The 12,532-nt window shown below is 50.3% G+C and overlaps 1 protein-coding gene across 1 annotated transcript in view; it reads left to right on the forward strand.

The window, feature by feature from the left end:
* Nucleotides 1-11,553, forward strand: part of LOC135812004 (tuberin-like) — a 39,169-nt gene extending 27,616 nt beyond the window's left edge. Inside the window, exons 30-39 of the mRNA XM_065325298.1 lie at nucleotides 382-2,582; nucleotides 2,836-2,904; nucleotides 3,420-3,459; nucleotides 3,887-3,983; nucleotides 5,288-5,374; nucleotides 6,571-6,754; nucleotides 7,643-7,782; nucleotides 8,150-8,228; nucleotides 9,113-9,204; nucleotides 9,560-11,553. Of these exons, the coding sequence (XP_065181370.1) occupies nucleotides 382-2,582; nucleotides 2,836-2,904; nucleotides 3,420-3,459; nucleotides 3,887-3,983; nucleotides 5,288-5,374; nucleotides 6,571-6,754; nucleotides 7,643-7,782; nucleotides 8,150-8,228; nucleotides 9,113-9,204; nucleotides 9,560-9,712 (3,142 nt within the window). The 3' untranslated portion in view covers nucleotides 9,713-11,553. The remainder of the gene's footprint in view (nucleotides 1-381; nucleotides 2,583-2,835; nucleotides 2,905-3,419; nucleotides 3,460-3,886; nucleotides 3,984-5,287; nucleotides 5,375-6,570; nucleotides 6,755-7,642; nucleotides 7,783-8,149; nucleotides 8,229-9,112; nucleotides 9,205-9,559) is intronic.
* Nucleotides 11,554-12,532: the final 979 nt, after the last annotated feature.

Genomic DNA, 12,532 nt, shown 5'->3' on the forward strand with positions numbered 1-12,532 from the left:
TGCTAGATGAAAATATCCATTCTCCACCGAGTTTCTTCTGATCGAAAACGTGGAGTTTCTCAACTAATAATGGATGACATCGTCACATCTCCTAGTTTCTTCTTTCCTCTTGGCAGTGGTGTAGTATGGCGCCGGTGTCAGTGCAGAGGGCACTTTGAAACATCCCACAGATCAGACTGTGGGCGTACTGTATGCTGGGTGTGGGCGTGTGCGGGTGCGCTTGACCGTCCTTTAATGCTGCCGTCTTCTGGTGTGTGTGTGTGTGTGTGTGTGCGTGCGTGGGTGTGTGTGTGTGTGTGTGTGTGTGTATGTGTGTGTGTATGTGTGTGCATGTGCATGCATGTGTGTGTGTGCGCACTTACATGCATGGGCATGGTACAGGTCGCCTGGGTCTAGCAAGCTACTGGCCAACGGAGCATCCAGCAACTGGCTGATTGGCCATCTTGTTGTTACCATAACGACGGGCAAGCCATCGGCCGACATGCCAATCTCCGAGCGTAGCTCCACAATGTCTATGCCTGCATCGCCGTTATCGAAAACGTTTGATGAATCTGTAGATGCTCCGTCGGCTACAGAGAGTATTGGACACGTGCACGGAGTCACCTCCATAGACTCCGTGGCCAGTCATTCGATGTCGACATCGATGTCAGTATCTGGCCAGGACATGACCGCGCCGCTTCACCAGCTTCACCACTCGGGCTCCGTGTCATCGTGTAGCACTCACGGTGGTGGTGTTGGTGGTGGTGGTCCAGGGTCTGCTGCGGCGCTGCCTGGAGGAGATGCTGGTGCTGCTGGCGGTGGTGGTGGTGGTGCTGCTGGCGGCGGTGGTGGTGCTGGTGGTGGGCATTCTAGTGTGACAGGGCAAAGCGTCGCCGAGGATGGCACCGGGACCGCGGCCGACCAGAGTCAGGTTTTACAGAACGGCTGGGCAGCGATTACAATCCGCCGACCATGCAGCAACACCGCCTGGCTCATGAAGCTGCAGAACAAGCCGAGCATCGTCGCATCGTCCGTGCCGAGCAGCATGGTGCGAGCCACGCCCACGCTCCGCCAGCTGTATGCCGAGGGTGACGTGACGGAGGCGGAAATGGCCGCCATGCTGGCGCTGTCCAATCCCAGCGCTGCCTCCGCAGCCAGTGCGCTGTCGTTATCACGCAGTGTAGCAGCGAGCGGCCCTTCGTCAACCACATCGTCCGGTCCCGTGTCTTTTTCATCGACCGGACAGCCGTCATCACTGGGATCTAGCCATCCGCGCCACCCCTCAGCTCTCGGTCTGGCGGCACGAAGTCGCTGCTCGTTTGATTCGACCAGTTTGCAGTCCTCAACCGAAAAAGAGCCACCTCCCAGCTCAGTGCACTGCCTGCCCGAACATACACGAGTGTCGGATGAAGATCTGCCGACAATCGACATGAACGCTGTCAAGCAGAGATCGTCGCTGTGCCGGCAGCTGTCCGACTCGCAACTGACAGATCTGAAGACACCGGACATAGTCGGCCACCCGATGATGTGGGAAGACGGCCAGGCCACGCCGTTGGTCACCGATGACGTCGGCGACATGTCGCCAGTCAACGTCCAAGGTACACCCGCAGCCGTGTCGGTCGCCGTTGGTGGTGGTAGTGGCCTTCCAAGCAAGCATGGCCATGGCCATGAGCATCAGCAGCAGCAGCACAGAGAAGATCGTCGGCAGTGCCCGGTGGCATCACCGGCGGCAACAGTCGCTGCGACGACGACAGCGGCGACAGCATTGCACTCTCACTCACATCCGGTCACTCTGCACCTGCTGCGCACGACGGCGTCACGACGGCGCGAGAGCTCCGACAGCCTCGAGTCCACAGCCGCCGGCGACGAATCCACGCTGCCCGTGGCCGTCATATCTCCACTCGCCACGCACGGCGTCAACAGCAGTAAAAGCACGGGCAACATCAGCACCAGCACTGGCAACAGCAACGGTAACAGCAGTCATGTGGTCATGTCTAGCACTCGCCCAGCTACCACACCCATGCACGCCAATCCCGCACACCGCCTGCAGAACACAACTACATTCCGCGCTATGAAGTCACTGCAGGACCTGGCGCTGTCATCGTCGGCGGCGTCGCAGGAGGAGCGCGACACCGGATTTCACAAGCTGGACGGCGAGCCAGCAACCGCCGAGTTTGGTAGTGGCGTTGGCGGGGGCATTAGCCGGGACTCTCCTCGATCTAGTACACCGGTTCGCACCACCACGCCGACCGGTTTCAGGCCGCTGGAACAGCACCGACCCGCCATGCACGTTGCTTACGAACAACGGGCGGCGCTCGCGCGGACCAGGAGCCCCGTCGTGACGCCGCTACGGCAGTCGGCGACACCCTCTGGCAAGTGTTCGTCCTTACCGCTGTCGAACACCGCCACACCACCTGAGGTCAAAGCCTGCTCCTCCGTGTCCGCCGCTACTCAGTTGCCGTACGAGCCGTCCTCTCTACCGCTGTCCGCCGTTAGTCAAGTGTCTGCTTGCAGGCAGGCAACCAGTGCGTTGTTGAAGAGCGGCTCTCTGGATGTGTCATCCCCGGCAGTGAAGCCGCCGATCGCGTCCAAATTCGATGTCAGTAAGTCGTTCGGTTGCTCGTCTATTGCACGCACTGCATGTGCACAAGTTAACAATGACAACAGGTCACATACACATGCATGTACGTACGCACGCACGCACGCGTTGCTGCCGTTGTGCTTGTACTTCATGAACTCCACTGATGTCACTTCATTTGCCCTCACTTGTTATTACACTGTTGCTGCCTTCCTCCACTAATGCTGTTGCTGTGGTTTTTTGTTGTTCTGTCCTGTGTGATGCCAATGTACTGACAGATGAGTCCTCTAGTGAATTGTCAGCGTGTTCTCAAGTCATGAACTTCTCCTCAAGGCATAGCTCTTTCAGTAAGTACATGTACAGGCAAGAAGGTCCGGCCTGACATTATCCAATGTGTGCTGCAGTACAACTCTGCATATGATCACGGAAGTCGGGTTCTGCGTTTTTGTAATAGAGGCAATTAGTGGAAGCCATACGTCGTGACCACTGTCTTGCACAGCATTCGCTGTGATGACAGGTTTTTCCGTGAATATTTGTGTCCATGTATTTGACAAATCACGCTCGTCCGACCGCTTATGCGTAGAAAGGAGTATGAGTGCGAACTCGTTTGAGGTGAAAGTATGTGAAACACTTTCTTTATGTGGTGTCTTCTAACTGCATGCTTGCAGCTCTATTGTTGTCAGATCACACATCCATTGTGTTGTCTCACTCAGTCTTTGCCTTCCGGCTCACTCCAAGTACAGCACAGTGCTTCATTTGTGTTGTCTGTGATCATTATGTGTGTGTGTGTGTGTGCGTGCTTGCTTGCGTGTACGCCCGTGTTCACCTTGTGTTTTTTTCTTCTTCTTTCTCCAACAACTAGGCTGTGGTCCAGAGACGGTGCCAGACCCAGTAGGTCCCAGGTGAGTACGCCATGAGTCACTGTCTTTGCCTTGATTCTTATCATCAGTATACAGTACATGTATGAATGAAATGGCAGGGTTGATTGATTGCACAGCTGAGATTCTTCGTAGTTCTAGCACCCCGTTTTAGCTCAATGACGCGCAGAATACCCGTGTGTGTGTGTGTGTGTGTGTGTGTGTGTGTGTGTGTGTGTGTGTGTGTATGTATGTGTGTGTGTAAAATTACCTGCGCCGGTAGGTTATATACTTGTGTTATGTCGCTTGTGTATGCTTGTGCTGGTTGGCAGGGGAGGGGGATACTCTGATATGGCATTTTATGCGGATACTGTGCAGAAATTCACCTTCCCCTGCAAGCCGTTCACACATGCCTGAAACTGACATCTGTATGCTTTGCCCCTCTTTCTTTCATTGTCGTTGTTCTTGTCAGCTTCATTTTTCTCCAGCTGTACCAGTCTGGCATGCTGACATCACAAGACACGGCCGCCAAACTTGGCGACCGGCCCATTCAGCTGAAGAATAATGAGGTCAGTGCCCCCTTAACGATGTTACCTCCATCTGTGAGTGTGCCGTCCTGATTGAATGTGGCAGCTTTAGAGTAACTACACAAGAGTTAGAAGCTCACCATTAGTGGTGAAACGAATATCAAAACCCAGTAGCCGAATATTCTTCAGCTTAACGAACGAATATTCTTTCGTTAACACGAATGACATCACATGCCCTCCTCTCAGTCATTTTATTGGATATTGTCACTATTATTAGGCATGACGAACGAAGGCATATATTTCTCCATCATTTCTAGGTCATTTTTCACAAAAAATCCCCAGCTGAAGTGCCTTTCACAGGCTCAAAAACAGCTTGAGACGTGATTTTCGTTCGAGCGCCATACCTCCAGGACCTCGGATTGCGTTCGGGTGGCTTCTAAACAACAGCTGAGAGTTTGCTTATGCCGATAGATCTTTCAATGAAGCGATTCGGTCAAGTATTCACGAAGTTACGAAAGTTTGAAGTCGCCCGGTTGATTCTGCATACTGGGTTAACGAATATTCGCCATGAGAAATATTCGTTCGAATGTGTCAAACCGAACGAATTTTCGAACATTCGGTTTATTCGTTTCACCACTACTCACCATGCGTACCATATACATTAGCCAGCCATTGTGGGGAAAGCATAAAGAAGACGAAGCAACGAATTCATTCCACCCGGGACAAGTGCAAACCATTGGAAGAACGAATTCGATGTGATCATAATGCTGGACAAAGGTCCTATTGGAGTGTTTTCCACGGGAAACACTTCCATGAAGGAATATGACAGTTGTGCCGGGATTACAATTTCTCGTCCAATACCCACTCCTCTTTGTGAGCCTTGCTGCAACATGGCAATTTGGATAAATTTGGAGGCTTGCCTATATATGCCACCTGGAACCTTGTTGAAGGTGTTGTAGAGTTGTTGATTTGTGAACGAGAGGTACGTGGTACGAATCCCACTTGAGGATGTGAAAAATTATTTCTTCGGAAATTGTGAAGATCTTGAATAGAATGCACCAGGCAAGCATTGTGCACTGTTTACTAGTCAGTGTGTCGGTGTGGTTGTCTTGACAACCTTTGGTGCTAGATCAAAATATCCGTTCTCCACCGAGTTTCTTCTAATCGAAAACGTGGAGTTTCTCAACTAATAATGGATGACAACTTTTTTTTTCTTTTTTTCTTTTGTTGGATATGGTCCTTGTTCACTATTGAATCCACCTGATCACCTTTAACTATTACCATTCTCATCCCCTTTGCCCTTTTTTCTTTTTTTCCGTATGATTTGGTACACTATCTGTATGTAGGCGGTGGACAGATCATTGCGTGTGCTGGATCGCACTGCGCCATACGAAACGCACCGTATTGGCGTGCTGTATGTGGACAAAGGACAGGTGAGGTGTCAGCCTTGCTGCATGTCCTCTTGTGCATGTGGTAGTGGCGGTTTGAGGGAACGTTGTCTTTTTTGCAGTACGTTGCCAATGTTGTGCCTCTGTACGTGTGTGATGGATGTCTTCTATCGTTCTCTCTCTCTCTCTCGCCGTCTCTCTTTCTCTCCCTTCCTCCCTCCCTTCCTCCCTTCCTCCCTTCCTCCCTTCCTCCCTCCTTTCTCTCCTCTCTCCCTCTCTCTCTCTCTCTCTCTCTCTCTCTCTCTCTCTCTCTCTCTCTCTCTCTCTCTCTCTCTCTCTCTCTCTCTCTCTCTCTCTCTCTCTCTCTCTCTCTCTCTCTCTCTCTCTCCTCTCTCTCTCTCTCTCCCTCTCTCTCTCTCTCTCTCTCTCTCTCTCTCTCTCTCTCTCTCTCTCTCTCTCTCTCTCTCTCTCTCTCTCTCTCTCTCTCTCTCTCTCTCTCCCTCTCCCTCTCCCTCTCCCTCTCCCTCTCCCTCTCCCTCTCCCTCTCCCTCTCTCTCTCTCTCTCTCTCTCTCTCTCTCTCTCTCTCTCTCTCTCTCTCTCTCTCTCTCTCTCTCTCTCTCTCTCCCTCTCCCTCTCCCTCTCTCTCTCTCTCTCTCTCTCTCTCTCTCTCTCTCTCTCTCTCTCTCTCTCTCTCTCTCTCTCTTTTCTTTCTTCTTTCTATTTTCTTCTATTCTATTTTAAAACACCAGTGATCATCGGCTAGGATATGATTTTTCTTGTAGCCAATTTAGAAAGCTGATGTCTTTGTGGTGACAGTGTCTTTTTCCATATGTTTATAGTTATTCATCCGAAAGTGGCACCCCAACTTTCTGGTGTCTCCCACGTATCATTGTAGTCCACTTGTAGATGTCGTGGAAACCTACATTGTCCATTGCGGTTCCCGTGTAATAATATTTTGCCACGCTTGAGGCTGAGACTATCTCGGAGGATTGGACTGGAACTTCTCGAATTGTATCAGGAGTGTAGTGTGGTGTGGTGACCATGTACGACGGGAAGCCCCGTATCCCCGTATCCTTCTTTTGCCTATTTTGACAATATAGTACCGAAGTACACTGGTCATTTTCTGGTGTGCTGATCGGACTACGCTGATTATACACGAGCTATGCGTCTGTGTATCTTTTTTGGATTCTTTTTCTAGCCTGTTTCATTCTCGTTTGTGTGTACTTTCGCCCGCTCGCAGATGACAATTGGCGCCGCCCTGGCGAACACACACGGCTCCCTTCGCTACGAGCACTTTCTCAACGGTCTAGGTGACTGGATTGCGCTGGAAGATTGTGACCCACGCAACGTGTTCCTGGGAGGACTGAGCCGTGACGGGAAAGACGGCAACTGGGCCATCAGCTGGGAAGATGACATCTCACAAGGTACGCGCGGTTATCTCTTTGTGCTGCTTTCAACACGAGAATTTGTATGATTTTGTATTTATGGAGTCTCCACAGGCCTTAGCCTGAATCAAGGGAGTCTCCGTAATCCCCCTGTCCCTTCATGCTCAAACTGAAGGCCGCTGTGATCAGCACACATGATACCACGTCACCATGTACATCTAGTTCTCTTTTCTTGAACGTTTTCTACAGTTTCTTCTTGTACGTTCCGTTTTACTCTGTCACCTCAAACATGTAATTTGTCTACTTCCCAGTCGTGTGCTCTGTGTACTTGGCTCGCTATCTCTACAAATGTCTTAGTACAAGCAAGAGTAGATAAACAAGAGTGTGCAACTCCGGATCTCTCCTGCACGATCTGCAGATACCCCCCCCCCGCCCACGGCGGAATGTTTTGTTGACGTCACCTTTTTTCAGAGAAACGCGCATTTTGCCGCAGAGCAGTGTGAGAGCACGTGCTGGGCACCGACCTTGTAGTGTAAAGCCCAGCCAAGTGCACGAGAGAAAACTCTCCGAAAGACTCGCAGCGCGTGCGTCGTCGAAAAGATAACGTCAACAAAAAATTCCCCCGTGGACCTACCCATCCGCGAGTTGCACACACTCTTGTTTATCTACTCTTGGTGCAAGTATACAGGTATGGCCGATCTATCCAAGCTGTAGACTCATCTTGTCCCACTATGGGGCACATCAAGCGTGTTTGTATGTTCTCGTATGTTTATGTGCTATGTGCGCTGTGCTTTACATACCCGTGTGTCCGTCTGGTGCGTGCATGTGTGCGTGTGTGTGTGTGTGTGTGTGTGTGTGTATGTGTGTGTGTCTGTCTGTCTGGTGTGTGTGTGTGGGTTTTTTTGATTGCCCATTGGCCGTGCTCAGTGATATATCATGTAGCAACCCTGATGCCGAGTGATCCGAGTGACGCATCCTGCACTGGAAAGCTCGCACACATCGGTAACGACTATGTCAAGATCATGTACAACAACACCGGTGGAGACATCAAGCCAATCGCCAAAGAGGTAGGAACGCTACTGGTGTGTGTGTGTGTGTGTGTGTGTGTGAGCACAAGTTGCTATGTCTAACATAGCTGTTCGCTATCATCGCTTCCGCGATGGGCATGTCTGAGGTGTGTGTGTGTGTGTGTGTGCGTGTGCGCGTGTGTATGCGTGTGTGCGCGTGTGTGCATGTGTGTGTATGTGTGTGTGTGTGCGTGCGCGCGCGTGTGTGTAAGTGTGCACGTGTGTGCGTGCATAGAAATATGTGGCTCTAAAATAAGACTGACTTGAATAGGAGCTCGCTCTCCCCATGTACTCATCTATGTGTGTGTGTGCGTGTGCGTGTGTGTGTGTGCATGTCTTAATGTGCTTGCACATGTGTGTGTATCAGGGTCAGTTCTGCTTCGCGTCCATCGTCATCACCCCGCTACCACTGGCAATCAATGAAGTGCGCGTCGTGCATCGAGACGGTATGTACATATAGCTGATGTCTGATCTTAGATAGGAACACCACCACTCGTTCTAGAGTGCTGGCATAATAATTGATTGATGAGCGCATAGACCAGAGTGTACGGTTCCGCTCGGTTTGGCCCACAGCAGACTGTATTGTTGATGCCTACTGTGCCTGAGAGCACGGACGTATAGAGATGGCGTTCATGTCTTGAAAACTGTCTTCCTACACCCTGCGTTTGCAACTTCACTGTCCGTGCGTGCCTTTTGAAATTTGGAGCGAAAACCTGCTGCAGAAGCAAAAAGGAAGTTTTCGAAAATAGTAGTTCAAAATACTAAACCGGCTGAAGTACCCTGCCAACAGCCGAGCAATACAGGTCGTGTCCGAAGTTGTACGTGATGACTCAAGGTCGCGGAGAAAATTTGCCTGTACAAAAAAAATGATAAATCCCACCATGGGTCAGAGCAGCAACAGCAGAGTCGCACACACCACACAGTCACACACACACACACACACACACACACACACACACACACTCCTGTTCGTGTGGGTAGATGCCCTGGCTACAGCGGGTCCAACGACAGCTGCCCAACTTTGGCTGTAATTGACATATCGATGTCAGTGGAGAGCTCAGCAAGGTAAAGTTATCTGGATTCACATTACTGTCATCCCAGTGTTGAGAAACACTGAACTAAGTACGTCTGCATCAGTGGGCCATCACTTTGCCGTGCAGCTATCGGTATTTTTTTGCAGAGCTTTTTCCAGGTGTATCCATGTTCATTGTGTGATTCCTTCTTGCTGCTGCTGCTGCTGTTGCTGTTGGTGCTGCTGCTGCTGCTGCTGCTGCTATGACTTCTGCTGCTGCTGCTGCTTGTTTCTGCTGCTTGTTTCTGGTTGTGACAGGTGTGGAGAGCTTCATGGTGTGTAGTGATTCATTGGTTGTGTCTGACATGTGGCTTCCCACCCTAGTCAGGCAACTGGCAGTCCATGCTAACGTAAGTTGCTTGATGTACAGGCTCTGTGTGTGTGCTAGCTAACCTACTCCGAGTGTGCTAGCCACTCTACGCAAAGTCTGTGTATCGTCATTGTGTTCCTTGTCATGTCCCTTTAAGAGGTTGTAAAATGACATCCTTGCGTAGAGGTAGTGCGATTACATTACTTTGCATGCTTGCTTGGAATGGTATGACACGCGATAGTTTTCCACCCCATTCTATGGTAGTACATGGCACAAGGGCTTCGGAAGTTATTTTAGGTTGGAATGTAGGTGTTTTCCTGTTTCTTTCTTCTATCTGTGATCCTCGTCTCTCTCTCTCTCCCTCTGTTTTGATCTCTGTCTCTACTGTTGTACAGCTGGCATCACAGATCCGCAACACGCGTAAGAAGGGAAACGAGGAGACCTTCTGCTCGAACTGGGTCGAGCGGTTGCGCACGATTGGCCGAATTCGACGGAAGGCCATCAACTACGGCGACTCTGCCCACGGAGATTTCACGGACTTTTCGTAGAGCAGGAGACAACGGAAGAGACCATGTAGAATGTGCATGCAGGTATAGATACTGGACCGCACTCTTATCCCACTCCTTCTAACTGTTGTGTCATACAGGCACTATAGCCCAGCAAGCGGCATGAGCCCTATTGGCAAAGAATGCTGGCTAACTCTTCGGCGCTGAAAACCGGCCTGTCGCTCCTTTGCGACGCCATGCGGTCGTGCGCCGTGAGTGATTGCATCGTGCTGCGTAGGTCACATCACGATGCAGCCTGCAAGCTGAGTGATTGCATCGTGCTGCGTTGGTCACATCGTTATGGTCTTACAAGCCGATAGCAGTACCTCCACCGTGCCTTAGCTCCAGCTCATCACGGAAGCATCGTCGTATCTGCTATCGTCAGCTAACGAAAGAAAGATGACATGTGCATTTGATGTCTCCTGTAGTGTGCTCGATGGGCACTAGCACGGCTTCATCTGACCGTACCGTAGATCCCGCTTAAGACTGAATGCTGAAGAAGTTGCTAGCTATACCCCTACTGCTGCAGCGGAATGTATCTGTAAGCAGGTCGGCTCCATGCTATCACCCCACAGTGATCCTTTCTGACGTTACGTGCAGTGTTTTCACAGACTGATGTTCATCAACTGCAGTCACCGCGGTATTGTCCTGCTGACGTAGCTCTTGCGGACGCCGTGATGCCACGCTGGTGTTGGCTCTTGCGCACGGGAATCCTTGATTGTGCTCCCACTGCTCGCGTGGGCTCACCCATCAGCAGACAGCGTGAGTGGGCTCACCCATCGGCAGACAACGTGACACAACGGCCCACTAGCCGTATCCCAACGGCTATCAACGTATCATCGACTGGCTCGGTGCGCTGATTTCGACAATTGATTTGATTTGCTTGCTTCTCTCATTTTCGTCCATCCGCTACAAAACTTTCCCATTTTCAAAAGACACCCATGCTTCATCAAAAAAATCATGACAAACAAATAACTCAATCACCAACCAATAGTAGGCACTTGAAAAATTGCTGGAATTTCCATACCTATCTTTTCCTTCATCTTTTTTGGTTATTTTTTATAGTACGCCGTATACACGTACAACTGACAGATTGGATTAACTTATGCAGCTGGGACTGTGATTTGCGATCGATCATTTCCGTTTCCGTCCACATCCGTGTCTAGGCTGGCCCCCACACAACCCGTCGTACTCCCGCTGCACCCCTGCTCTCGCCCTCCACCTTCCGCTGTGAGCTTGGACCTTCTTTTTTTTTAAATATCGAAACTTGTTTTGTTTCACTCGTCACCAAGCCAGCTGGCTCACCAATATCCAAACCCACTTCACTGGCCGTTGTAGATCTGCACATTAGCCCACCCCCGACCAAGGCTGCAAATTTACTCAGGGTCTGTGTTTTATATTCATTTTTAGTGACACGGTGAGGAGACGTAAATGGCACGCCGTATGCTCGCACGCATCCTGTTCCCAACTGATCCCGCCTGCCAACGTTGTCTGCCTTGATTGTCGAGCCGCGTTTGTTTGTGCTTGGCGCAGGCAGTTGTTGAACTAGCCGTAGTGCGGTAGCCTACCGTCACCGGGCTTGCCTTCTGCCTCTTTTTCTCCAGCTACAAGAGAGCATCCCTCCCCCCTCTCCAACAACTGATGGTGGTGCCTTCGGTGGGTTTTCAAGGCCGTATTTTGTTGATGTTCACTGCGTTGTGTGCAGTGCATGTTGGCTGGCTGATCTGCCTTTTGTTATCTGCCTTTAGGTTAGTTTTCACTTGTGACATTGTCGAGTTGTCTGCCTGATCGTACAGTACAGGGAACAGGTGCGTGTAGTCTGACACGTATTTGTATTTGCAAGATGTTTGGTTCTCCGAGGCTTGGCGTGGTGGTGTGATTACCTGCAGGTGTGTGCATGTGTGTGTGTGGGGGGGGGGGGGGGGGGAGAGACGTGGATGCATGTGATGTGGGAATGAGTCTGTGTGATGTACCGTCTCGTCCCGACTGTGTGGCTCCCCGAGTTTGTCTCGGGGTCGGGCCCAGATGTCCCGAAAAAGGAGAAATTACAAATAGGGACAAGACTCAACATGTCAACAGCCCTGCTTTATGACTTGCGCCAGGGAGTCGTAAAATACCGGTATTTTACGACTCCCTGACTTGCGCCAACAGTACATACATGTAAAGTTGTAAGGCCATCATTTTTTATATCTATGTTTCGCGTCAGGTCAACTTCCAGAATCATATGCGAGAGGTGGAAAAAAATAAAAAATTGCAAAATAATAAAAAAGGCTCATCAGAGGTGTATGCACTGTACATAGCAGATATGGCATGTTCTCTATTTCTTTCCTTGGCGCTGATAGGTGGAATTCTCTGCCTGCCTCGTGTCGTCAGGTTGAGCATCTATCCGTTTTTGTTTCGCTCTGTAAAGAGCACTTAGGGTTCCCTGTAACAAGACGGCAACGTCTGTAGGGCCTTCCCTATCAAAATAATAAATTCTGCTACTACCGTACGAGGTGAATTGCTAATTCTGGACATTGTACATTTCTGGACATTTCGAGTAAAATAATTTTTCGTCGCGTGCAGAGTCAAGTCAGTCAGGTTGATGAAGTTTTTTCTTGTTGTAGTTGGCAGCTGAGCTGTTGTAGTTTCTCCTTGTGTCGGTGCCTTGTTGATAGCCTTTTCTTGGGAGGCATTTCAACGAGTTTTGTGAGACTATGTCGCATGAGAATTTTGAATTTTGAGTAAAATAAGAAGTAATGGACGAATCGTTGGCTTCCCCATGTGCACTCCACTTCAGCCGCTGTACAGTCTTGGACCTGTTGGCTGGAAGTGTAAAGAGGC

This window comes from Sycon ciliatum, chromosome 3, assembly GCF_964019385.1.
Source record: "Sycon ciliatum chromosome 3, ocSycCili1.1, whole genome shotgun sequence".
Classification (NCBI taxonomy): domain Eukaryota; kingdom Metazoa; phylum Porifera; class Calcarea; order Leucosolenida; family Sycettidae; genus Sycon; species Sycon ciliatum.